The sequence below is a fragment of the Heterocephalus glaber genome, unplaced genomic scaffold (assembly GCF_053883595.1).
Source record: "Heterocephalus glaber isolate CG9 unplaced genomic scaffold, H.glaber_assembly_v1.0 deba00001442, whole genome shotgun sequence".
Taxonomy (NCBI): domain Eukaryota; kingdom Metazoa; phylum Chordata; class Mammalia; order Rodentia; family Bathyergidae; genus Heterocephalus; species Heterocephalus glaber.
Window position 1 is genome coordinate 55,847,635 of NW_028258296.1, and position 22,883 is coordinate 55,870,517.

Sequence of the window (22,883 nt, forward strand, 5' to 3'; positions counted from 1 at the left end):
TAATTTGAAATTATAAATTCTTGCATTCTACACAGCAACAGAAACTGGGAACCAAGGAACTTAAATCTCATTCTCCATAGAAGCTCCATGAGAACAAGAAATCTTTTCCATCCTCTTCATATTCTACCCTCAGTATCTGGAACACAGTAGACTCCTTAAATATCTGTTTAATAATTAATGTTACACAAGCAAAGGAGGGAAACTGCCAATCAGGACCAAGTTCCCGATGAGAGCAGCATTCGGAGCCCGTCTGAAGCCCATCATGGCTGCCAAGTTCCACCTTTTCTCACCCAGAGGTTCCCACCATCTGAAGCCTGCAGACTGAGGAGAAGTGAAGCCAGAGTAAATCCCTACCAAAGTCCTGTTGCACAGACAGCCCAGGAAGAACAGAAGGAATGTTGGGATTAGAGTTACTTTGGGGAAAAAATATTTATGATAGCAAGAAAAAAATCGGGGTTTGGAGTTGGGATAACAGTTTATGAGGTTGTTTGGAAGATTATTTTGGAAAACAAGGGGCTGGGTAGGTTCCACTCCTGTAACTCCACTCCCACAGCTCAGCTATCCTGGGATCTGCTTCCAAAAAGCCAAAAGCCAGGCTTCCATCACCAAAGCTGTTTCCTGACTCATGCTGGAGCTTAGCCAAGTGACCTCCCGTCTCAGGACCCTTCCCGCTCTGCAGTTTCTCCCTTCTCCCTGGCCCACAGCCACTGTAATGTAGGAATGTGTCCTTTGGTGTTCTCTGCCAACTCTGGGTTCTGCTCCTTTAACAGCAATGGCCTGGACCCTTCAGAAGAAGCTGCACTGCTGCTTCCTGTCTCTGTCAATGCCCCTCTCTCCATTCCCTTAGCCTTAAAGCAGGCTTGCAGCCATTCAACAAGCCCCAGCGCTGGCCTGCACCTTGTCGAGAGTCTGACCTACATGTTCCAGATGGTTTTTTCCTCTGCTAAACTCTGGAGCCAGCCTCCGCAGCCATTGTGGAGCTGCGCCCGCCTCCCACCTGACCTCCCTTTCATTTCCACAGCAGCCTCAACCCCCTCCATTCTCTGGAGCCAGACTCTGTCTCTGAACACCGCCTCCACTGCCAGGCCGCAGCTCTCTGGCCCAGGCTGAGAGAAGGAATGCAGAGGCGTCTGTGTGAGGACCTCCAGGTTGTTCCTGGATTTTGGAGGAATTCGCCCACCTAGCAGCCTGGCTTGAGGAGGGGCAGGAAAAGGCAAGGCGGAGGCCTGGGGAAGTGGCAGAGAGATACATTCTTTCAGTCCCAGAATAGAACCAAAGACAAGAAGCAAACTCTGGGTATCCTGTCCTCCTTTTCTCAGGAATCAGACTGAATGTTTGTTTTGGCTTTTTGAGACAGGGTCTTGCTATGAAGCACAGGCTGGCCTTGAATTTGCAGCAAGCCACCTGCCTCAGCCTCCCAAGGGCTGCCATTACAGCACTCCACTTTCATCCCTCTTTCTAAAGGGAACAAAGAATGCTGATCAAACACATCCTTTAGCCCAGGTGTAGTGGTGCACACCTTCGATCCCAGAACTCAGGAGGCTGAGGCAGGAGAATCACCTCGAGTGAGTTCACAGCCAGTCTGAACTACATAGTGGGACCCTGTCTCAAAACAAAAAAAAAATCGTTTAATATGTTATTTTACATTGACTATTTTGAAGATAATCCAAGTTTCTCAACTTCCCTTTAAAAAGATCATACTGCTCTGCCCAAAGACTCCCTGAATCATAGGAGCAATAGAACTCTGACTTCTTAGAGCAGGACCTATTCATATTTCATATATATCTTCCACTGTGTTTCTTATTGCTGTTGAATTTTTGTGAGTTTATACTCTTATTTATGGATGGATATGGGACTTTTGGGGCCCTGTGGAAAAGAGGGGAGCTTAATTTGGGAATGAGATTCTTCTCCAACAGATTAAAGATTCTTCATAGGGATCAGAGATGAACAAAGGGAAATTGACTGGTGCTTCTGTCTTTCCAGAACTTCTGGAAATAAAAAGGCAGAGATAAGGCCCAGTGGAAGATGTTATAGCAAGAGGGAGAATGTTCTGCACCCTTAAGAATAAAATAGAGGGGCCCGGGGATTTAGCTCAGTGGCACCATGCCTGCCTCGCAAGCGAAAAGTCCTGAGTTTGATCCCAGGTACCGCAAAAAAAAAAATTTAAAAAAATAAAAGAATAAAATAGAGGGCGGGGGTGGGGATTTAGCTCAGCGGTGCTGCCACCTGCCTCACAAGCACAAGGTCTCGAGTTTGATCCTCATACCAAAAAATAAAGTAAAATATGAAGCTATGGAAAGGTGGGGCAGGGGTAGATAGATTATGAATTCAGGAATTAGAGAAAAAGTAAAAGTTGGCCAAGAAAAATAAAAAGCCAGACATAAAGGTATGTACCTGTAATCCCAGCACTAGCCTGAGGCAGGAGAATCAAATTCGAGCCCAGCCTGAGCAGTTTTATGACTTGATGAGAACCTGTCTCAAAATGATAGATAGATAGATAGATGAATACATGGATTGACAGACTTGGGGCATAGCTGCGTGCAAAAGCCCTGAGTTCACTCCCAGTAGTGGCATGGGGAGGGTAGAAAAAAGAAATTTGAGAAAGAAGGAAGTCAAATCTCATTTTCACTGAGGACTTGTGATGTTAATCTTGTCAACTTGATTGGCTTGAGAGATGCCTAGAAGATTAGTAAAGCACATTTCTAGGTGTGTCCTGGGGATGTGAGGCGGCGTTTGGGACTGTATTGGGTCCCTGGCCCCTCCTTCTGTGGGCTCTCCCCCTGCTCTCTACTTCCATGCTGCTCTGGGCCCAGCTGCTCACCTCTGCCACGCCCCTTCTCCGTGATGTTTCAGTGATGGAGCGGGCCCACCATGGGGTACAAGCTCGGAAACCAGGAGCTGAAAATAAGCATCTCCTCCTCTGAATTGATTGTGTCGGGTATTTTGTCCCAACAATGGAAAACTGACACAGAGCTGCTTGTCAAATTGTGGGTCTTGACCCTTCACTGAATGGATTGTGACCAACAGTTTTTGAGTGGAGTATGAGAGAATAGAAAATAAATAGTAAGCCCAGGGATTTAGCTCAGTGGTTCTGCTGCCTGCCTCATAAGCACAAAGTCCCAAGTTTGATCCCCAGTACCAAAAAAAAAAAAGTAAGGTAAGGATTCCTTTTTTTGTATCATTTCAAGTATATACACACAGGATATAAAATGGATGTCTTATCATGGATCATAAAGGTTGAAAGCTGCTGTTTGTGATGAAAAGGGAATGAAATAATTGTCAAAACTCGGAGGGAACCAAGATGTCCGTCAGTAGGTGAATGGACAAATAAACCCTTGTATATCCAGACACTGGAATAGCATTCAGTGCTAAAAGAAATGAGCTATCAAGTCCTGAAAAGGCATGGAGGAAACTTAAAATATATATATTACTAAGTTAAAGAAGCCAATCTGAAAAGGCTGCATGCTATGTGATTCCAACTACATGGCATTCTGGAAAAGGCAAAACTATGGGGACAGTAAAAAGGCAGTAGTTTCCAGGAGAAGGTAGGGAGGATGAATAAGCAGGCCACAGAGGAGGAGTCTTAGGGGCATAAGACGACTGCTAATGCTGTCATGGGAGACATATGCTATTACACTTCGCCTAAACCCACGGAATATGCACATCAAGAGTGAACTCTAATGTGGGCTATGGACTCTGGCCAATAATGATGTGTCAGCGGTTATAACAAATATGACATTCCAGCGAGGGATGTTGATAATAATGTGCATGTGTCGGGGAAGAAGTGCATGGGAAATCTCTCTACCTTCTGCTCTGTTTTGCTTAGAACCTAAAATCTATTTGTGGTACCAGGGATTGAACCCAGGGCCTTCACATTGAGCTTCATGCCCAGCTCCCCTTTACCTCCCTCCCCCCTTTTCAAATTTTGAGACAAGTTTTCAGTATGTCAGTGAATTACCAAGTCTGGGCTTAAACTTGGGATCCTTCTGCCTCAGCCTCCCAAAGAGCTGGGATTATAGTTGTACAGTACTACACCCAGCTTAAAGTACCACACCCACCGTTTTGATAGATAGAGGGAAAAACAACAAAACAGTGACACCCAGCACCATCCTGCTTCCTGCTTTATTTTCCATGGAGCTGGTTTCCATCCACACCTCTGGCCTCAACCATGTTGATTCCAGGGTCTAGGTTCTCAGGTCTTGGGTCCATTTGTCAGGTGAAGCCCCACCCACAACCCCTCGTGGCCAAACCCACCCACCCACCATAGCTTGATGGAGCCTCTGTGAACCAAGGATGGTCTTATTCCCTGAAAGAAGAAATTCAAGAGTGAAATGCACAAACTGCCATATGCTCAGTCTGCTCCTGCCCGTGTCAACGCACTACAAGAGACCCTCATCTTTCTGGACTAGAGAAGAGAACCACTTGCATAGGAGTGGGAAGAAGAGGGCAAGATAGCTGCTCTCTCTCGGTACCGGGGATCCAACTCCAGACCTTGCTCTTTCGAGGCAGGCGGTGGAACCACTGAGCTAAATCCCCGGCCCAGTAGCTGCTCTTTGAATGAACGATAAAGAAGTGAGGGAGAAATTCTGGAATTTGTAGAGTTCCGCCCTAGGGAACAGCTCGGTACCTCTATCTTACTGTCACTCATCTGTGTGTGTGTGTGTGTGTGTGTGTGTGTGTGTGTGTGTGTGTTTATGTGTGTGTGTGAGAGAGAGAGAGATTCTGGAGACTGAACTCGGGCTTCACACTGGGCTACATCCCCAGACATTTTCACTTTTTTATTTTGAAAGAGAGTTTCGCTAAGTTGCCAGGCTGGGCTTCCACTTTCCACCCTCCTGCCTCACGCCGCACCCCAAGTGCTGGGATTACACCAGTGCCCTCGCTCCTGTCACTGGCATCTGCCTCCCGTTGACCTTAGGAGAATCACCCAAGCCCTCTCTTCAGTCTCCAGCCCATAAATCGTGCCCCAGAGTCTGACTCTAGCCACTCGCAGAGTCCTCACTCTCCCCAATGACTCCCCATGCTGTACATTCTCAATTGACCTTAACTCAAAGGCTCTGTGTCCCACAGGACTCCTGGAGGGGGTAAAAGGAGATTCGGGTTGCCTCTAGGAGAGAAGTCTCCCAAGCCCTCACTCCAAGCTCCACCCTCCTCGCCTGCCTCTCACAACACAGAACTCTCCTTACCTCTGAGGGCGCAGGGCTGCCTCACTCCTCTTGCATGCTGAGGATTCGAAGTAGGACATTGTACACATCCTGCTCCATGTAGCCCTGTACACGACACGGCAGGAAAGACATAAAAGGAGATGAAGAGTAGAAAATGGAGGAGACAGGCATGGAAGAGATTCTGTGATACAATGCTGCTGTTTTCTGTAATCCTCACTTACAACTTAAATTTTAAAGTAATTAGCTTTCCCATGGCTGCTTCCCTGTCCTCCTTGCAAGAAGATAATAATGCCTACTTTTCAGGGTTGCTGTGAGGGTTACAATTATGAATATGAAGCAAAGCACCAGAGCCACAGTTATTCCTTTTTTTTTTTTTTCTCCTGGTACTGGGGATTGAACTCAGGACCTTGTGCTTACAAGGCAGGCATCACACCACTGAGCTAAATCCCCGGCCCAGTTGTTCCATTTTTTTATTGTTGTTGCTTTGTTTTTTGGTACCAGGGATGGAACTCGGGACCTTCCGCTTGTTCCAATTTTTAGTTTTTTGGGGTTTTTTTTTGTTTTTTTTTTGGTACTGGGGATCGAACTTGGGTCCTTGCGATTTTGAGGCAGGCGGCAGAACCACTGAGCTAAATCCCCAGCCCCAAATTTTGTTAGAGCTTTTTTTTTTTTGGTACCAGGGATCGAACTCGGGACCTTGCTCTTGTTCCATTTTTTAAAGGAACAACCTGCCCACCTTTTCTTCCTTGGTTAGGACTAAGGTGCCTGGAGGAAACCCAAGCAAGAGTACAGGGGACAGGAAAAGACCAATGGGTCAGGAAATGGAAAGGGGAGGGCAAACATCCCCCCTTTCACATTCATGCACAACCTCTCCCAATCTATCTACAGAGACCCACAGAGCTGGCTCTGGATGCAGCTCTCTGAGAAATGGCAAGTTTGGAAAGAAAAGGGCTCCAAATACAACACCCCTACCCAGCTGGACGTCTGGCCCACTCCCAAACTCCACCTCGCTCACCTGAGCAGCACTCAGTAGATGATTCCTATAGGTGGTGATGATCTCTTCATTGCTCTTCTGGGAATCCTGGGAGGGGGCACAAGTAGAAAGTCACGTCCCTGCCCTCTCCCCGCTCATTCGGGTGTGGGGAGTGGTAAAGTGAAGTGGTCAGCTTTCCCAGGCGGCTCCCTTGGCCTGGCCTCTGTACCTCCCAGAATGTCTCCCAAACGACCTTCACTTGCATTGTCCACCCTTTTCTCTAGCAGTGTCCACTTCCCAGAGGGCCAAAACACACCTGCAGCTCCAGGGCAAGGCGAGCATTTTCTCCCCGCACTGATAGAACTTCCTCTGAAAGCTGCTCCAACTTCTTCAACAACTCCTTGATCTGAAGCCAAAGGAAAGAAAGGGAACCGATGGGGCCCAAGTCATCCACCTGCTCCAAGCACCAGTCAGAGTCAAGGTCGGCTTCTTTTTATTGGGTATTTAATACGGGCCAGATACTTTTATATACAACTGCCCTGTTCAATGGTCAACACAGCCTTTTTTTTTTTTTTTAACAGAACCAGGGATCGAACTCAGGACCTTGCACTTGCCAGGCAGGGTGCCACTGAGCTACATCCCTGGCCCTACCACAGCCTTCTTCTGAGAAGAATTTAATACTTCTCTGAAGGAAGGCTCATTATCCACATTTGCAGATAAGGAGCCTCAATTTAGTAATTTGTCCGAATACTACAGATACTAAGTGATGAAATTATGATTCAGTCAAGAGCTCTTTGACTCCATAGTCGAGGCCAGTGGTGGCTCCTAAAGGTTCACCATCCCCGGCCTATGCTCTTCACTCAGTACTGGATCCTATCCCACTTCTGGCTGTGACCACCGAGGGGAATGGAGATGAGTCCTAGTGGCTTCCGAGGCAGAGGCACCAATGCAGTTAATGACAGCCAGCCCCGGTGTGAATGGTGCCAGTAGGAATAAAATAGCTACTTTTTTAAGAGCAAGAGCTATGGTATTATAGAACTCCCACTCAACAGATTTCAGGGTAAGAGAGCCAAGGATGTTCTGGATGCGCTTCATGGCCTATTTCCTGGCAGCCTTACACCTCTCCAACTGGCCTTGAACTAGTTATCCTCCTGCCTCAGCCTCTTGAGTGCTGTGATTATAACCATGTGCTACCACACCAGGCTTCAATTGCTAGTTTTTATCAAGTACTTACCATGTGCCAAAAATTGTTCTAAGTATATATATATGTGTATATATATATTATATAAGTATATATATTTTATATAAGAGTGTGTGTGTGTGTGTGTGTGTGTGTGTGTGTATTTTTTTTTTGGTACTGGGGATCAAACTGGGGTCCCTGCACTTTCGAGGCAGGCACTGGAACCACTGACCTAAATCCCCAGCCCCTGTTCTAAGTATATTTAACACTTTATTTAATGTAATTCTCACAGCTACTTTATTATTTATCTCACTGGAAATGTTAAACAACTTTCCTAAGATCCTAAGAGACAACTAGTAAAGTTGTTTGTTTTGTTTGCATTGCTAGGGATTGAACCCAGGGCCTTACATATGCTAGGCAAGCACTCTACCACAGATACACCCTCAGCCTAAGTTTCATCTTATTTTATTTATATTTTTTGAAACAGGGTCTTGCTATGTAGGTCAAGCTGACCTCGAACTCATGGCAGTCATCCTGCCTCAGCCTCCTGAGTGCTGGGATTACAGGCATGAGCCACTACACCCAGCTCTCAGCATAAATTTTAAAACTGAAATTCTATCCAGACACTCTCACATCCTTAACTACTATGCTATATTTTTTTTCAATTTGTTTACTTTTATCTTTTTCAGTAGAACAAAAAATTCTACCTTTCTTTGACCCCACTCCACCTGATTGCTATTTTAGATAACATTCCTTCTATTTGTATGTACTCTAAACTAGGTAAAAATGCTCTTTATATTTTTTAATTGCTTTAAATTTGATCATGCATTCACATTTATAAGTCTGAATTCACTTCATAGCTAGTTCTAGAATTACTAAATTCATTTGAAAATTGTTTAGAATTTGTAAGATACCTCATAGAAATTTGTAGATTCAACTTTTTTTTCCTTGTGAGATAGGGTTTTGCTATGTAGTCAGCCTGGCCTTGAACTCATTATGCAGCCCAGGCTGGTCTAGGACTCACAGCAATCCTTCTGCCTCAGCCTCCTGAGTGCTGGGATTACAAGTGTGCACCACTACACTCAGCTTCAACTCACTTTTAAAACAAGCATTAACTCCAGTGTCTAAGAGTGATTTTCAAACTTCCCCCCTTTGCTTTGGTGTCCTCTTTGCTAACTGAAATCTTTCGTGGAACCCACTTTGAAGTGGGAGGGAAGAAGAGCAGATACAGCTGGGTCTACTTCACCCATGGAACCCTGAGTCACCTCTGAACTTCAATAAAACCACAACTACCCATTAAGCTGTTAGGACCCCTTAGGCCGATGCACTAAGTCAAAATGTTGCCGCCGTGGTGGCGCACACCTGTGACCCCAGCACTCAAGACTGAGGCAGGAGGTGACTGTGAGTTCTAGGCCAGCCGGCTGTAGAGTGAGATCCCTGCCTTACCTCCTGCTAAGTGAACCATGCGCGTGGTGCACACTGCTTCTGAACTCTGAGTCCTAAATTTCAGTGCCTAAGCCCTATTGTCTGTTCTATTCCGATCTTACTCCATCTCCAATCTCAACCCCAAGCCCCTCAGCTCCCCGAGAGCGCAGCGCAGTCCTGGAAACCGTTAATCCTGTCTGGGACATAAATCCGCCCAACTAAATGCTGATAGGTTCAGGTCTGCAAACTGCTAAACACACACAACGCCCAGCACTGCTCCCGATGCTGTCCTCGCTGCTCACCTTGGCCTTCTTGTCCCGGCACGCCTCCATGAGACGCTCTGTCTTCTCCTTGAGCCCTTCCGCTGTTTTCTCAAACTCCTCCGAGCGGCCACGGAGCTCGCTGGCCCGGCGCTCCTGCTCCGCGGCCCGGGCGGCCAGGTCGTCACTGCGGCGCCGCTCCTCGGCCGCGGCCTCCCGAAGCCGACCCATCTCCCGGCAGGCCGCATTATACTTTTCCAGCACATCCTTTAGCTCCTGGCCCCACGCCTGGGCCTGGGCCACCAGCAAACGAGTCTTCTCATGCTGCCGGAGGCTGGCGGCCTCCTGGGCCCTCAGCTCGGCCACCTCCTCGGTGGCTTGGTAGAGCAGTTGCTTCAGCTTCGCCATCTCCTGGCTCTTCCCGCTCATCGCGGCCTGAACCGCCCGCAGCTCTTCCTCTAACTTCCCCAGGTCTTGCTCCAGGGCCGCCACTTGGGGCGAGGCCGGGGCCTTGGAGAAGGCAGCCGGTTCCCCACCCAGGGCCAGGGACGCCCGCAGCCGCCGGTTCTCCTCCTCCAGCCCGGCCAGCGCCCGCTGGGCCTCGCGTTGCCTGTCCGCCAGCGCGGTGATGCAGGCGCGCAGCTCCGCCAGGGGCTCCGCCTCGGCGCTCCGGGCGCGCCCTGTGCCCACCAGGTCTGGGGGAAGGCAGTCCCACAGCCCCCGGAGGCCGCTGCTCTGGGAGGCCAGGCGCTTGCGCAGCTTCTCCGTGGCTTCCTTCTCCATGGCCAGTTCCTCGGTCAGCAGCCCCACACTCCTCTGCAACTGGTGTAGCTGGACCTGCGCCTCGAGCTTGGGCACAAACTCGCCCCGAAGCCGCTGGCTCAGAGACTGCAGCTCCCCTTGCAAGCGCTGCCGCTCGCAGCCCAGCTCCCTCAGCTCCTCCAGCAAGTTATTGTTGCTCAGTCTCAGTGCTGACACCTCCTTCTCCAGCTGTCCCTTTGGCAAGCCCCCTCCTGGGAACTGTTCTCCAGGGGCCCCTAGGGGCTCTCCTCGGGCCCCAGGGGCCAGCTCCTCCTCTCCATGCTCTTTGATGCACCCCGGGGCTGCCTTTGGGGCTCCCGCCCTGGACTCCTGGCCAGGGACCTCAGGCTTCCCCTGCAGCCCCGCCTTGGCCCGATCCAGCCTCACCAGCACCCGCTCCAACCGGGCCTCCATCTTCTCCCAGGCAGCTGCGGCAGCCTCAGCCCGGGGAGTCCCTAGGGCTCCCTCCAGGACTGGTCTTGACAAAGCCCCTCGAGCAGCATCCTTATCTCGCCACACTGCAGCCAGTTCCTCCCTTAGCTGTAGCAGGAGGTGGTTCATAGCTGCTGTGTCCACTGGTTCAGCCACTGCATCTGTTGCTTCAACCCCTGAGGCCTGAGGCCTTGCTTTCTGGTCAGCAGGCTGCTGGCCAGTGTGATCGGGGACAAGGGTGTGGGGGCCCCCTGTCAGTTGCTGTTCTGTGGACTTCCTAGTAGCCTCAGACCTTGGGCTCTGGGGTGGTCCCTGCTCTTCTGGTGGGGACTTTCCATGGACTTCATGCTGTATCTCTCCTGCGGCTGAGTTCTCCTCAACCCTCTTAGCTTCTTGGTTGACTATGGCTGCAGCCTGCTGCTGCTTCTTTAGCTCTTGTATATGCTCAGCCAGCAGGTCCAGGGGACAACCCTGCTCCATGCCATCTCCTCCAGGCCGGAGTCTAGAGCCGTGCCCTCTTGGAGCTCTGGGCTCTTGGGATAGAAGGAGCCCTAGCTCCTGCACCTGCTCTCGAATCTGGCTCTCCAGGCCCAAGAAGGCTGCAGCCTGTGCCTTACACTCTTCTGTCTTTCGAACTAGATCCTGTTCCAACTGAGAGACTTTCTTCTGCTCTTCTTCATACTTCCACTTCCACTCTTTTGAACATGGGTCTTCATCCTCCTCTTCCTTCTGCTCCTCCTCAGGCTCTGCTCTCCAAGGGCTCTTAAGTGGAGAACCCACATGAGGCTCAGATGAAGACGCCTATGGCGACATAAACAGAACAGTAGAGTGAGGCCATACAACCAACCTAGCTTCAGAGGCCCTTTCTTCTCAGAGAATATTTTGATGCCCCAAGCACCAGCAGGAGATGGTTCCAGTGAAATAGCCTGAGTGAGTCAGAAGCAAAAGAGGGAAACACAGATTCTTACCTGGGATGCAAGATCCGGGTGTTGAACCAGCCTCTGACCTAGAAGAAAAGACATAGGCAATGAGAGAGAAGGCAGGACCCATGGACTTCTAGCTTACACAGCATCTCCAGACTTTCTCTCAGAGCAGTGGCTCCACAGGGTGATAAGTTCGCTGCATGTCTTCCTGGTGCCAGGAGCCATGCTTGTCCGGTAAATCCCTGGCTGTACAGCAACGCCAGTGTCCTAGCCCAGGGATGCAGCCATTCTCACCTTGTTCAGTGTGCATTTATTGGTCACTGTTTCAAGCACTGGGACTTCCATGGTGAACAAAACCGAAATGGCAGGTCACACAAGGGGCTTATGGTCTAGTAAGGAAGAGAGACTGACCAAGAGATCACGCAGATGATACAATTACGACTCCTAAATGCTGGCAATAACACTGGCCAGAGTCACCCTCAGGGAGAGACAAGGCTGCATTAAGGAATTCTGTGACCATGTTTTTGGGAATCTGAGGTCATCTCATAGTAGCAGGAACAAATAAACTCAACTAAGGTGACAATCGCTTGTCCCATGGATTACTTCATGGGAACAAATGGGATACTAGTTTTGGTTCTTGTTTGTATGTTGTGGCATTACTAGAGATTTAACTCAGGGCTTCACACATGCCAGATAAGCACTTCCTCAGCCCATTTTATATGATTTTATTTTTTGGTTCTGGGGACTGAACCCAGGGCCTTCACACTAAGCTACAGCTCCAGCTCTTTTTTTTTCTTCTAGTTTTAAATTTTGAGATTAGATTTAACTAAGTCACTAAGTTGCCTAGGCTGAGCTAAAACTTTTGATCCTCCTGCCTCAGTCTCCCAGAGTACTGAGATTATAGGCATGCATCACCATGCCTCGTTCTTTTTTATTTTGAGACAGGGTCTCACTAAATTACCCAGACTGGACTCAAACCTGTAAGCCTTCTGCTTCCATGTCCAGAGTAGGTGTGAAGGAAGCTTTTTAAATTATTTGGCTATTGAGGAGAATCATGAAATTACAAAAGAGCTCTTACCTCCTCTCCGCCTCCTGTTCAGGGCCTGCTGCAGCAGTCTCCACAGGTCTTGTCTTGTGTACACAGAGCATAATGCAGAGCATCGTGCCCCCTGCTGTCCACTGCCCCCGCATCTGCTCCATGGCTCAGGAGCAGTTCAGCCACCTCCGCACTGCCTTTCTCACAGGCTAGAATCAGAGCTGATCTGTGGATGGAGACAAATCTGACCATAGGCTTTCCTCATGGAATCCAGGAATTCTGGTTCTAGAAATTCCACTCAGGAGCTAAGCTCTACTCAGCAGAGTGAGAACAACAGAACAACATTGGCCAATGACAGCACTGGACCACACCAGAAGCTTTCAAATCTCATTCCTTGGAGCTGTGGCATCAGAAATCAGAGGAACAATCGGAAGGGCTCCATCTTTTATCTATATAGTATCAAAGTTCTACATACAGTTTTATTGGGAAGAAGGCTCTCATTGTTCAGGGGATAGCTTGAAAACCAATGGTTCCAGAGGTGTCCATTCCATTTCCAGGGTCATCTATGCTAGGAAGATGGCCCCGGGAGAAGGCAGAGTCCTTCTGACACATCACTGGGAGGAAGGAGGTTTCCAAGAACAGAGACCAGCCTGCCCTCTTCTTCAACACACACACACACACACACACACACACACACGCTGTGTACTGGCTCATTTGTACACTGGTCAGGGTCTGGAAATTGGGGTGTGGAGACGGGGAGGGCTCACTTGTCATCCTTGTCTGTGACGTTAACTCGGGCACCTCTCTGCAGCAGCTGTGAGCAGATGGCTGCGTGACCACCCAGTGACGCAATCATCAGGGGTGTACGTCCATCCTGCAGATTGTGGGAAGGGGCTCTAGGAGGATCCAGGGAGAACCAGGAACTGCACGCAACCCGCCCAGCTCTCCTCTCCCCACACCCCTCCGGAAAAAAAAGCCTATTTCTTAGCGCTAAATAATTTCTTTTGGAAGATTAGAAGCGCTCCAAAAGATAAGGTTTAACTTCTCTGTGAGGAAGGGGAAGAAGAGTGGAAGGAGAAAGAATTGGATAACCTCAGGTCAAGGAGTTTAGCCAATCAAACTCTCTTGAGCAGTTATCCTCCCCCTCTAGGGCAGTGCCATCTGATACGCACATTGTCCAGCACATCCAGGAAGGCTTCGTGGTCACACAGCAGGAGCACACTTGAGGCACAGCCGGAAGAGGCTGGGAAGGGTTGAGAAGTTGAGGGGAAGTTCACGTGAAAGACTCCTGCTCAGACGATGACCCACCCCCTGCTCTGACCCTTTCAGCAGGTGGCTCTGGCTGCCCTTCCCACCATTCCCCTTTCCCACCCTACAGTCCCTGCAGCCCTGCTGTCACGAGCCCGGGCACACACCTGCCCAGTGCAGTGGACTGCGGTTTTCTGCATCCACAGCATCTTCATTAGCACCATGCTGCAAATAGTCACAAAGGGAAGCAGCATGAAGCTTGGCGTTAACATCCTATCCCACACTCCTAGCTGGGCCACCAACTTCCACGGTAATATGGGGAAGAATAGGAGAACTGTGGCTCCAGGGGAGGCCAACTACCAGGCAAGCCCCGTCCATCCCTTATAGGTGATAGACAACCTTGAAGTTCAGCCCTCGTGCCTAAGAAAAATTGGATGACGGGAAATAAACACGTTAAGGAAAATGATACTGGAATCCGTGGCTGGTACTTTACAATAATAATTGTGAGATTTGGAAAGAGTCAGGAAGAACAAAAACAAAGCAGCCATGTGCTCAATTATACTTTAGAGATTTATTTAAAATTTGTCCACAGCATTTGACATGTATATTTCTCTTCATGATACTTGAGTATAAACTCCTCACAAATAGACAGTAGGGCTTTGGTTTAATTTAAACACCTCCACCCTTCTACTTGCCCATCATTGCAACAGTCCCTGCCTATAGCAGGGCCCGACAGTGCCTGAGATTTTGCTTTGTGACTACCTTCAAGGGCAGTAGTGAACATGGTGTCTGTAAAATAAATGTGAATGAGTGAATACATGATAGTCAGCTCTCTTATTGGGGACACAAAGGGTACATTTGGCTAACTACTGCTTGTAACTATAATACGAAGTTGGGAGAGTCTGGGCCTACTTCTGCCCTTCAAAGGGTAGGATCAAGGGGCTGCTGTTACCTGCAGCAAGATCTTGACACACTGTGGCTGACAGGAGATGGTGGCCAAATGCAGGGCAGTGCTTCCTGGAAAGAGAAAGAGGGCAAGAGGAAGGGTGGGTGGCCCCATGCATGCAGATGACTCACAGGGAGGGAGGCAAGAGAAGCACAGATAATCAGAGGGAGATTAGAGAGAGAAGCTTTCAGCCACACAGGGCCAGAAATTCCTGTTCCCCAACACCTGGCACCTGTGGTGGCGGTGAGAATGGGGTGAGGTGTGCCCCCATCCGCAGGGCAGGGAGGAAAGCCCCTAGAGGGATGCCGGGCCAGGACTTACTGAGCAGAAAAGCAAGTGTTCATACTTGTGACCTGGGCCCCGCTGCTGCGGTAAGGGGACAACAAGCTGCATAGGCCAAGGGCTCGGTGTAACTCACCGTCCTCATTTTTGCTGTTGATGTCAGCCCCATTTGCGAGCAGTACACTCAGACACTCTGTCAGGCCTTTGGAGGCTGCCAGGTGAAACCTGCCAGGATTACAGTTGAGAGGCAGAAAGATAAACGGACGAGGAGATGAATGGAGGGAGAATCTTTTTTTTTTTTTGATACCAGGGATCGAACTTGGGTCCCTGCGCTTGTGCAGCAGGCAGCAAAACCACTGAGCTAAATCCCCGGCCCTGGAGGGAGAATCTTAATAAGCGCTGTTTGCTTATTAGGTCCAAACCCAGTCCCTAAGGCAGAGAGGAAAATCCCCCAGCCTGACTTCCGGAGAAAGAAAAGGCCATGTGGCCTATAGTCACAGTCAGAGAACGCTAGAAATAAGAGCTACAGGTTTCAAGGGATTTCAGACTATTTCGAGGGTATCAGGGGATGCTAATTACCTATCTGTGAGCCCAGAAGTCTTGGTGGGACTTCAAGTGTCACAGAAAGAGCCCAAAAGGAGCAGATGGCTAGGCATTTGAAAGCTGATTTGGGCAGTGACAAGGGACAGTATTTTTTTTGTTGTTTTAATCACTCCCTCTAGCCCTGCAACTCCCATGGCTACCACTTCATTCTTAATTTCCCAAGCACACACACCCTCCCGCTTGTGCAATGAAGAAACTAGCGTATTCATCGGCTGTTTGTTTAATGAGCCGTACATTCTTCTCAAGTCAGCGTTATGATCAAAATACATTAATATGCATGCATGTAAATACCACATGGAAACCTAATACTTTGTAAAATTAACAGGCACTGGGCTGGGGATTTAGCTCAGTGGTTTCACTGCCCACTGCGCAAGCACAAGGACCTGAGTTCAATCCCCTGTACCAAAAAAACAAAAAAAAAATTAACAGGCACTAAGTAAAATACATGTAAAAAATCAGCGTGAGTTGAGAGGTGAAGAGAGCTCAGGAATATCTCCTTCCCTCACTTCGTGCTGTACTTGATATGTGGTAAAAGTTTATCAATATGCTTGCTACTTAAGACACCAGGGCTGGGGATTTAGCTCAGTGGTTCCAGCGCCTGCCTCGAAAGCGCAAGGACCTGAGTTCGATCCTCGGTACCAAAAAAAGAAAGAAAGACACCAAAAAGGAGCTAGGTGCTGTACACACCTGTAATCCCAGCACTTTGGGAGGCTGAAGCAGGAAGATCAGGAGTTTGAGCTCACCCTTTGCAAGTTAGTGACTTAGAGAGACCCTATCTCAAAAAAAAAAAAAAAAAAAAAGAAAAGACAACACAAAGGACTCTGAAGTTACAGGCATTTCCTGGTCCTACATCATAATGGGGTTCAGAGCTTTCAAAAGGAACACATACCAGGGGTGGGCCAGGAAGACTTACGGGGACTGGCCGTTTGAGTCTAGCTTGCTGGGTCGGGCAGACTTCCTAGAGGCTAGGGCAGCCACGCGTCCCACATCCCCCCGCTGCACTGCCTCCAGCAGCTTCTGATCACGGCGGTTCCATCTCTCCACCTGGTCCGGAGCCACAAATTGTATGAACATGGAGGATGAGGGTGGAGAAAGAAGAGGAGGAGATAATTAGATCTCAAGCAAGGGGGAGAAAGGAGATGTGCTTGTTTCACAAGGCACTGAGCCTGGATCATTTGGTTCCTAGGGAGGCCAGCTAATATTATCCAATTCATATGGCACCATCAGCCAGGCATGGTGGTACACACTGTGTACCACCCAGCACTTTGGAAGGCTGAGGCAAGAGGATTGCTGAATTTGAGGCTAGTCCAGTCTACATAGTGAGACCCTGTCTCAAAAATACCATAGGTCATCATGAACTATTGCTGGTTACTCCCAGCTCTGGGCCTAAAGGTGCCTGGTCACTGAATTAGAATTTATGAGTGTTGAATGTATAATATTTCAAGTATATTTTTTATCATCGTTATGATTATTTTTGTTGTTAAGTGCCCAAACTTGGAAAAATCATAGCAACAACTCCTTTCCTTTGGTTCTCTAGGTCTTGCTCAAGCAAACTGAACCAACCTGAGCACTGCTAATCGGGTTCACATTAACTACCACCTCCCCTTGCTGCTCTACCTGCTTTTGTCCTTAGTTAACTGTTGGAGAAGTAAATGAAGGCACCTATTTTCGGGTCACAGGTAGGAGTCCAAATACCTAACCCTATCATCTCTATCTATTGGCTTTGGGCTCTAAAATTGGAAGGGCAATCCCAGGGTTTCTTTGTTCCTGTATTGTATCTTTCTATGCCCTTTAGCTAGTCTCTTTCCCCTTCCATGGAAACAACCACCAAAAAGCAAAGATAGGTTCCTAGCTATGTTTGAAGAGGCAGTAAGAGGAAAAGGCAGAAGAAGATGTGCCCCTCCTCCTCCCTCTCCTCCCTTCTAGTTTCCCTGGCAGGGAGCAGCTGTTCCAGACAACAGCCACACCTGGGCATACATTATTCTATCATTTTAGCTTGAGTTTTTCGCGTGGAGGAGTAATTACAATAATTGAAGTATTACAGGGCATGAAAGAGAGAGCCATGTAAAAACAGCCAGGAGTGAAAGTACAGAAAACCTGGTGGTTAGAGAGGGGAAAAGAAGAATGGATGAAAGCAAAGATCTTTGGGATGGCGTATTTTGTCAGTTGGACTGAGTTTGGGACCAATCTGGCTTAGCTGTGTGACCTAGCGCAAGCCATTAAACACCTCTAACCTGTTTTCTCATCGCTAAAGTGAGTAGTAATAACTCTCTCATTATGTTATGAGTATTGAATAAATAAATATCTATAAAATCTCTTTCTAAACTGTAAAGTCACAGAAATGCATGGCATCCTTATAACAATACAGGAAATAGTAAGAAATTGGTGGTGGGACCTTATGTTTTATGAGATATAATGTCAATAAGAAAGAGGTTATAAGAGGAGGTGAAGAAAAATGGGGTTTGTGGAAGCCCAGTAATTCATGTTCAAATACTGTTTATACAACCAGGGCAAATTATTAATTAATTAACTGGAAAGATTTAAATACCCAAAACATAAAATTATCTAGGGCAGATGCATGTTGAGGTTATTACTCCTGTACAGCACTTGTAACTCCTCATGGTCTTTCAAGTACTATTTCTATTAGACTCTCCATATCCCTGGAAAATAGTTAGGGCTGATATTATTTTATCTCTTTGATGGAAGAAGAAATGGAAGCACACTGAAGTTACATAACTGTCCAGATCACAGAACAGTGGTAATATTGGGATTAGAACTCACACCACCTGGGTCCTTTTTTTTCCCCAGTACCGGGGATCAAACTCAGGACCTTGTGCTTGCAAGGCAGGCTCGGTGCCACTGAGCTAAATCCCCGGCCTGATGCCCAGTCCTAATTCTCACACCACACCACACTACTACAGAGCTATGAAAAAACAATTACTTATTTCCAGATAAACAGTCTCAGGCTGCCTCTAGGCCAAAGCCACCCACCCTCATATGCTACTCCCTGCAAGGAGAAGAGTCTCCAAACAGGCTAATTCTCAAAGCACAAAATAAGCAAAATGACACCTCCACATACTGATAGACTCTGACAAGTATGAACACATTTCCCAGTGTCCCTTGGGAACCAGGTCTCCCACTGGAAAAGAAAGAGCTGGAACTCGCCTCCGCCACATAGCACCGCTATCAGCTGACCTCAGCCTAAAGTTCTCTATTTAAAACCTTGATTCTAGCTGGGTATGGTGGTGTGAGCCTGTAATCCCAGCATTCTGGAGGCTGATGCAGGAAGATTGCAAATCGCAGCCCATTCTGGGTGATTTAGTGATACTCTGACTCAAAATGAAAAGAAAAAAGATCTGGGGATATAGCTCAATGGGAGGCCCTGGGTTCAAGCTTTAAAAACTCCAAAAATTGTGCAACAACAACAAAATCTTTCTTCTAACACTTTCTGCCTTTGTGAATGTTAAGCATATAAAAAAATTTTGAACCTCAGTTTCCTAATGATACAACAATATATAAAACATCTAGATCAGTAATGTAGTAGCTACATAGTAAATCTTAGTTCCAATCTCCATCCTTCTAGGCTTCGTTGGGCAAACTTTGGATGTTCCTGGGCTCGAACTTCTCCAGCTAGGAGTGGGGGCAAGAGATCCCACTCCTATCAGTGAATGAGTAACAGCCTGGCTGATTAGATAGTAAAGTTGCTTCTTAGCAATGTGGATACATTTCCATACTGCTAGATAGTTCTAAATCACCCAATTTATTCCCTATAATCTCATTATCCAAAGAAGAGTTTAGAATGAGTGGAATTTCTTCATGACAATACCTCAGCAGAGCTGAAGTAAAAAAGAACAAGAGGGGGCTGGGGATTTAGCTCAGTGGCACTGCACCTGCCTTGCAAGTGCAAGGTCCTGAATTCAATCCCCAGTACACCAAACAAAACAAAAACAAAAAAAAGAACAACAGGGATGCTTCCAAATTTCAAGATCCACAAAGGAACACACCTGTAAAATTACAGCTACTCTGGAAGCTGAAGCAAGAGTACCAAAAGTTAGAGGCCAGCCTGGGGAATTTAGTGAGATCTTTTTCAACTCAAAGTAAAAATAAAAATAAAAAGGGCTTGGGATGTAACTCAGTGGTACAGCATCTGCCTACCCATCTAGCCCTGGGTCCAATTTCTAATTCTTTAAAAAAAAAATCTAGCCTATTGCTCACTTTAGCACTTTGGAAAGCAAATATTTAATTACCATCACCACTATATGGGAGTAATCACCAAATTAATCAGAAGCCTCAATAACAAGGATACAGTTTTGTTATTTCTAGGGCTGAGATTAGGGGGCTTTTGTAGAAGTACCCTCTCCTATCTCTGCTGCATACCTACAAGCCTCCTGTCAGGATGGAGGCGCACACCAACAGGTAGTGAGAGAGCAAGTGCTGCAGAACAGCTGAATGCGAATAAAAAACCTGCCCTGGAGGAATCAGGACCTGACTCTGAACATTTCAGACGTAATCCCTCCACAACTCTCTCTGTACTGATCCAGTGCTAAGAGTTTAAAGCTATTTTTCTGGTCTGCCTCCACTTCTGAACTAGGTCAAATAAGCTCATAGGAAAAACAGTCTGAAAAGTATCCATCCTCTACTTGACTGAAAATGAGATTATAGGAGCTGGGTTTTGTAAGCTTGTTGATGCCTGTATAATGGATAATACAGACTGATTTTGAAATGCTCACTGATCTTTCAGTCATTACCTTATTCTAAAGGCACTGGTGTCTGGCCCAGCCTCAAGGTTTCAAACAGGGATAGGGAGAGGCAATCTCCTAGCATGACTGGGGAGCCATGGGGTGGAAGGCTGTCACACCATTTCTCTGACAAACAGACCCAGTGTAGGGGGGAAATTATCAGGGGAAGAGTGGGTAAGTTTCATGAGGCAACAACTTGCAGCTGAAGCTGACTTATTTTTAAGCTTTCTGCAACCCGTCTGACAGAGAAAAAAGTTTTCTTTCCACTAGATAATTCTAAATCTACCCAATTTTCCTTCTTTTAATCCCATTGTGCTAAGATCTTGTTATACCCAGAAGAGTTTAGAATGGATGGACATGCCTGATGACCAAACCCTTGGAGAGATAGAGTCAAGAAGGACAGAGGGAGGGATGGTGACAAATCCTAAGATCCAGCCCATTGCTCATTCAATCACCTTCAAAAGGAGGCACTGCCCAAGGCTGAGAGGATCAGGAAGAATGGAGTAGTTCCCCATTCCTAAGGAGGAGGCAGACTCCACAAACCTGAAAGGTAGGGCAATCCTGAGGATTTTCAGTGTCTAGGGAAAAGTTCACGGGTATAAGAAAATCATTCTGAGTTAAGACAGTGTCTGGGTAGCCTCCTTTTCTGTGTCTGTCGTAGTAAATGCCTTTTGAGTGGTTGATCAATGTGTGGAGAAACTAAGCAGAGAGGCAAATGTAAATGGGACAAGGACAAGCCTCAACAGAGTTCCTACTCTTGCCTCACAGCTTTCTTGCAGATTTCTGTGGCCTGCCCATGCAGAGTGAACTGACTGAACATTCTCATATTCAATTATGAATGACTCCACTACGTTGAGTTAGCTCAGCAACATTACTACAGACAGCTGGCTAATTCATTTCTAAATGACCCATAATCCCAATCTCCATAGAAAATTCCATGCCCAAATAAGAGGTCTTTCTGTAAGGAATTTTTAGAGAAGGAGAAATTACATACTGTCCCTACGCCATCACCTTCTGTAATTTTCTTTGTGTTTTCTTCTGGGAAAACATAAAGAATACAGTGACTTGTGCAGGGAACTGTCATGATAAGTCCACTCTATCCTCTTCTCATCTCACCATCCCTTTTCCAAAACTCAGTCATAGGAAACAGAGAATACATGTCCTAAACAACTGGGTGAGGGTCAGGGTGAAGGAAAACACTGGAGAGAAACAGGCACAAAGTCTTGGCCGGCCCAAGAACCAGTCTGATGACCAGACGCTGCAGTGAACTGGCAGGGTGGATTCTGCAGGCAACTCACCTAGTCCCTTGGCAGGCAACCACGCATCCTCTGGCAGTGCTTGTCAGGCTGGCTAGAGTGCAAGATTAACCCACAGTAAGCAGGCACGAGGAGGTCCAGCAAAAGAAAGCAAAGTGGGATTGGGTGGTCAGAGTGGGGCAGAGGTTGGAGAGAACACAGGGATGCTGCTGAGGGAGCTCGGAGTGGAAAGACGCTCAGGCTGATGCCTGGGGTTCAGTGGTGCTGGTGAGAATGGCAGTGGAAGTGGCACAGGCTGGGATGAGGCAAGGACAGAGGAGACTATGAAGAAAGGTTAGGGGGAGGCGAGGGCAGAGAGTACTCGTTGGGATGACAGCAAACAGTGACCATGGAGCCGCAGGGAAGGGCTATGTTGTGGGTACAGGGCCAGGGTAGAAAATGGAGCTGTGTGGCAGCAACTGTGGGGGTGCGGGTAGAGTGGAATCAAGGGCTGGGCAGGGGCCATGTCCAGGACAGATGCTTGTTTGTAGGCGTTCCAGTTTGGGGAGACACAGCATTAGAGAAAAGGGCCTTGGGAAGGAGACAGGGCTGCAGAAAGCACACCAGGAGTTGGGAGTGCAAGGACGAGAGAAAGGATCTCGGAGAGGGCAGAAGTTAGGAAGGCAAATCAAGCTGGCGGACAGGTTATGGATGACACACCTAAGTTAAGTTAGCAGGGCTGGCAGACTGCATTGCGGGAGCGGAAGCTTTGGAAAGACCAACGAAGAGATGAGGCGCGGGTGCCTGGACTGGGACTCAGGGCTCTGTCACCACAGGGCTTGGACCCCAGCCCCATTCTCCCACACCTTCGGCACCTACCGCCACTTGTGAACTGGAGCAGGAGAAGAAGCGCTTCATGGCCGGGGCCGGGGCCGGGGCCACGGGGGGACGGGGACGCGCGGAGAGCCAGGCCACAAGTCCCCAAACCCACCGAACTCGGCTGCTGTTGTGCGAGAAACAGCTGTCAAAACCCAGAGGGGCCCCGCCCCGCCCCCGCCCCGGCCCGCCCCGGCCCGCCCCGCTCAATCAGAGGCGAGAACCCGAAGGCGGGGCTGAGGCCCCGCCCCTCTCCCGGCCCATTCCGCCCAGCAGGGGCGAGGAACCTTCAGTCTTCGGTGGCGAGGCGGGCTTGGCCTCAAGTTTTGTTCTTCCAATCTAAACCTGCCCACCAGCTCCTCACCTACCCGCTCCGACCTCCTCCAACGGAGAAGAACCCCGGGGTCAACGGCAGTAAGGCCTCGCTGGCCCCGCCCCAAACCCCGCCCCTCGGCTCGCGGCGGAGGCGGGGGAGTCGAGACAGTTCTCCGTAGGCTTGGGTCTTCGCTCTGTCTGGTTTAACCATCGAAGACGACACTTTATTATATATCCTGACATCTTTGGCCAGTTACCTCTGCCTTTTCTCTCCTCCAGCCTCTCGCCAAAAACCCAAGCACAAAAGAGGATTTAAAAAGAGCAGTTTGGAAACGCGAAGAGAGTGTAGCGCTGAGCAGAGGACTGAGCACGAAGACGTGTGGCCCGCTGCAACCTGAGGGAAAGGGGATCTGGGTCAATTTCTTTTTTGTTTTGTTTTGTTTT

The 22,883-nt window shown here is 48.2% G+C and overlaps 2 protein-coding genes and 1 long non-coding RNA gene across 4 annotated transcripts in view; 1 reads left to right on the forward strand and 2 right to left on the reverse strand.

Annotated features, from left to right (window-relative positions):
• Nucleotides 1-5,273, reverse strand: part of Pias3 (protein inhibitor of activated STAT 3) — a 16,837-nt gene extending 11,564 nt beyond the window's left edge. Inside the window, exon 1 of the mRNA XM_087213354.1 lies at nucleotides 5,187-5,273. The gene's annotated coding sequence lies outside the window, so the exon portion shown is untranslated. The remainder of the gene's footprint in view (nucleotides 1-5,186) is intronic.
• Ankrd35 (ankyrin repeat domain 35) lies at nucleotides 4,109-22,251 on the reverse strand. The gene is given in 15 exon segments (XM_013075437.3): nucleotides 4,109-4,306; nucleotides 5,187-5,270; nucleotides 6,181-6,246; nucleotides 6,455-6,544; nucleotides 9,046-11,037; nucleotides 11,205-11,242; nucleotides 12,238-12,285; nucleotides 12,288-12,421; nucleotides 12,963-13,069; nucleotides 13,368-13,438; nucleotides 13,611-13,668; nucleotides 14,396-14,460; nucleotides 14,808-14,896; nucleotides 16,188-16,318; nucleotides 22,128-22,251. Coding segments are annotated over 14 exon segments (2,991 nt in total). The 5' UTR covers nucleotides 22,167-22,251; the 3' UTR covers nucleotides 4,109-4,306; nucleotides 5,187-5,207.
• LOC110351006 (uncharacterized) lies at nucleotides 16,177-17,514 on the forward strand. 2 transcript variants are annotated; one of them, XR_002398010.2, is made up of 3 exons: nucleotides 16,177-16,338; nucleotides 16,812-16,953; nucleotides 17,311-17,514. It is a non-coding gene; the product is annotated as an uncharacterized LOC110351006 (long non-coding RNA). The 2 variants fall into 2 exon arrangements; XR_002398011.2 differs by having other exon boundaries at nucleotides 17,319-17,514.
• Nucleotides 22,252-22,883: the final 632 nt, after the last annotated feature.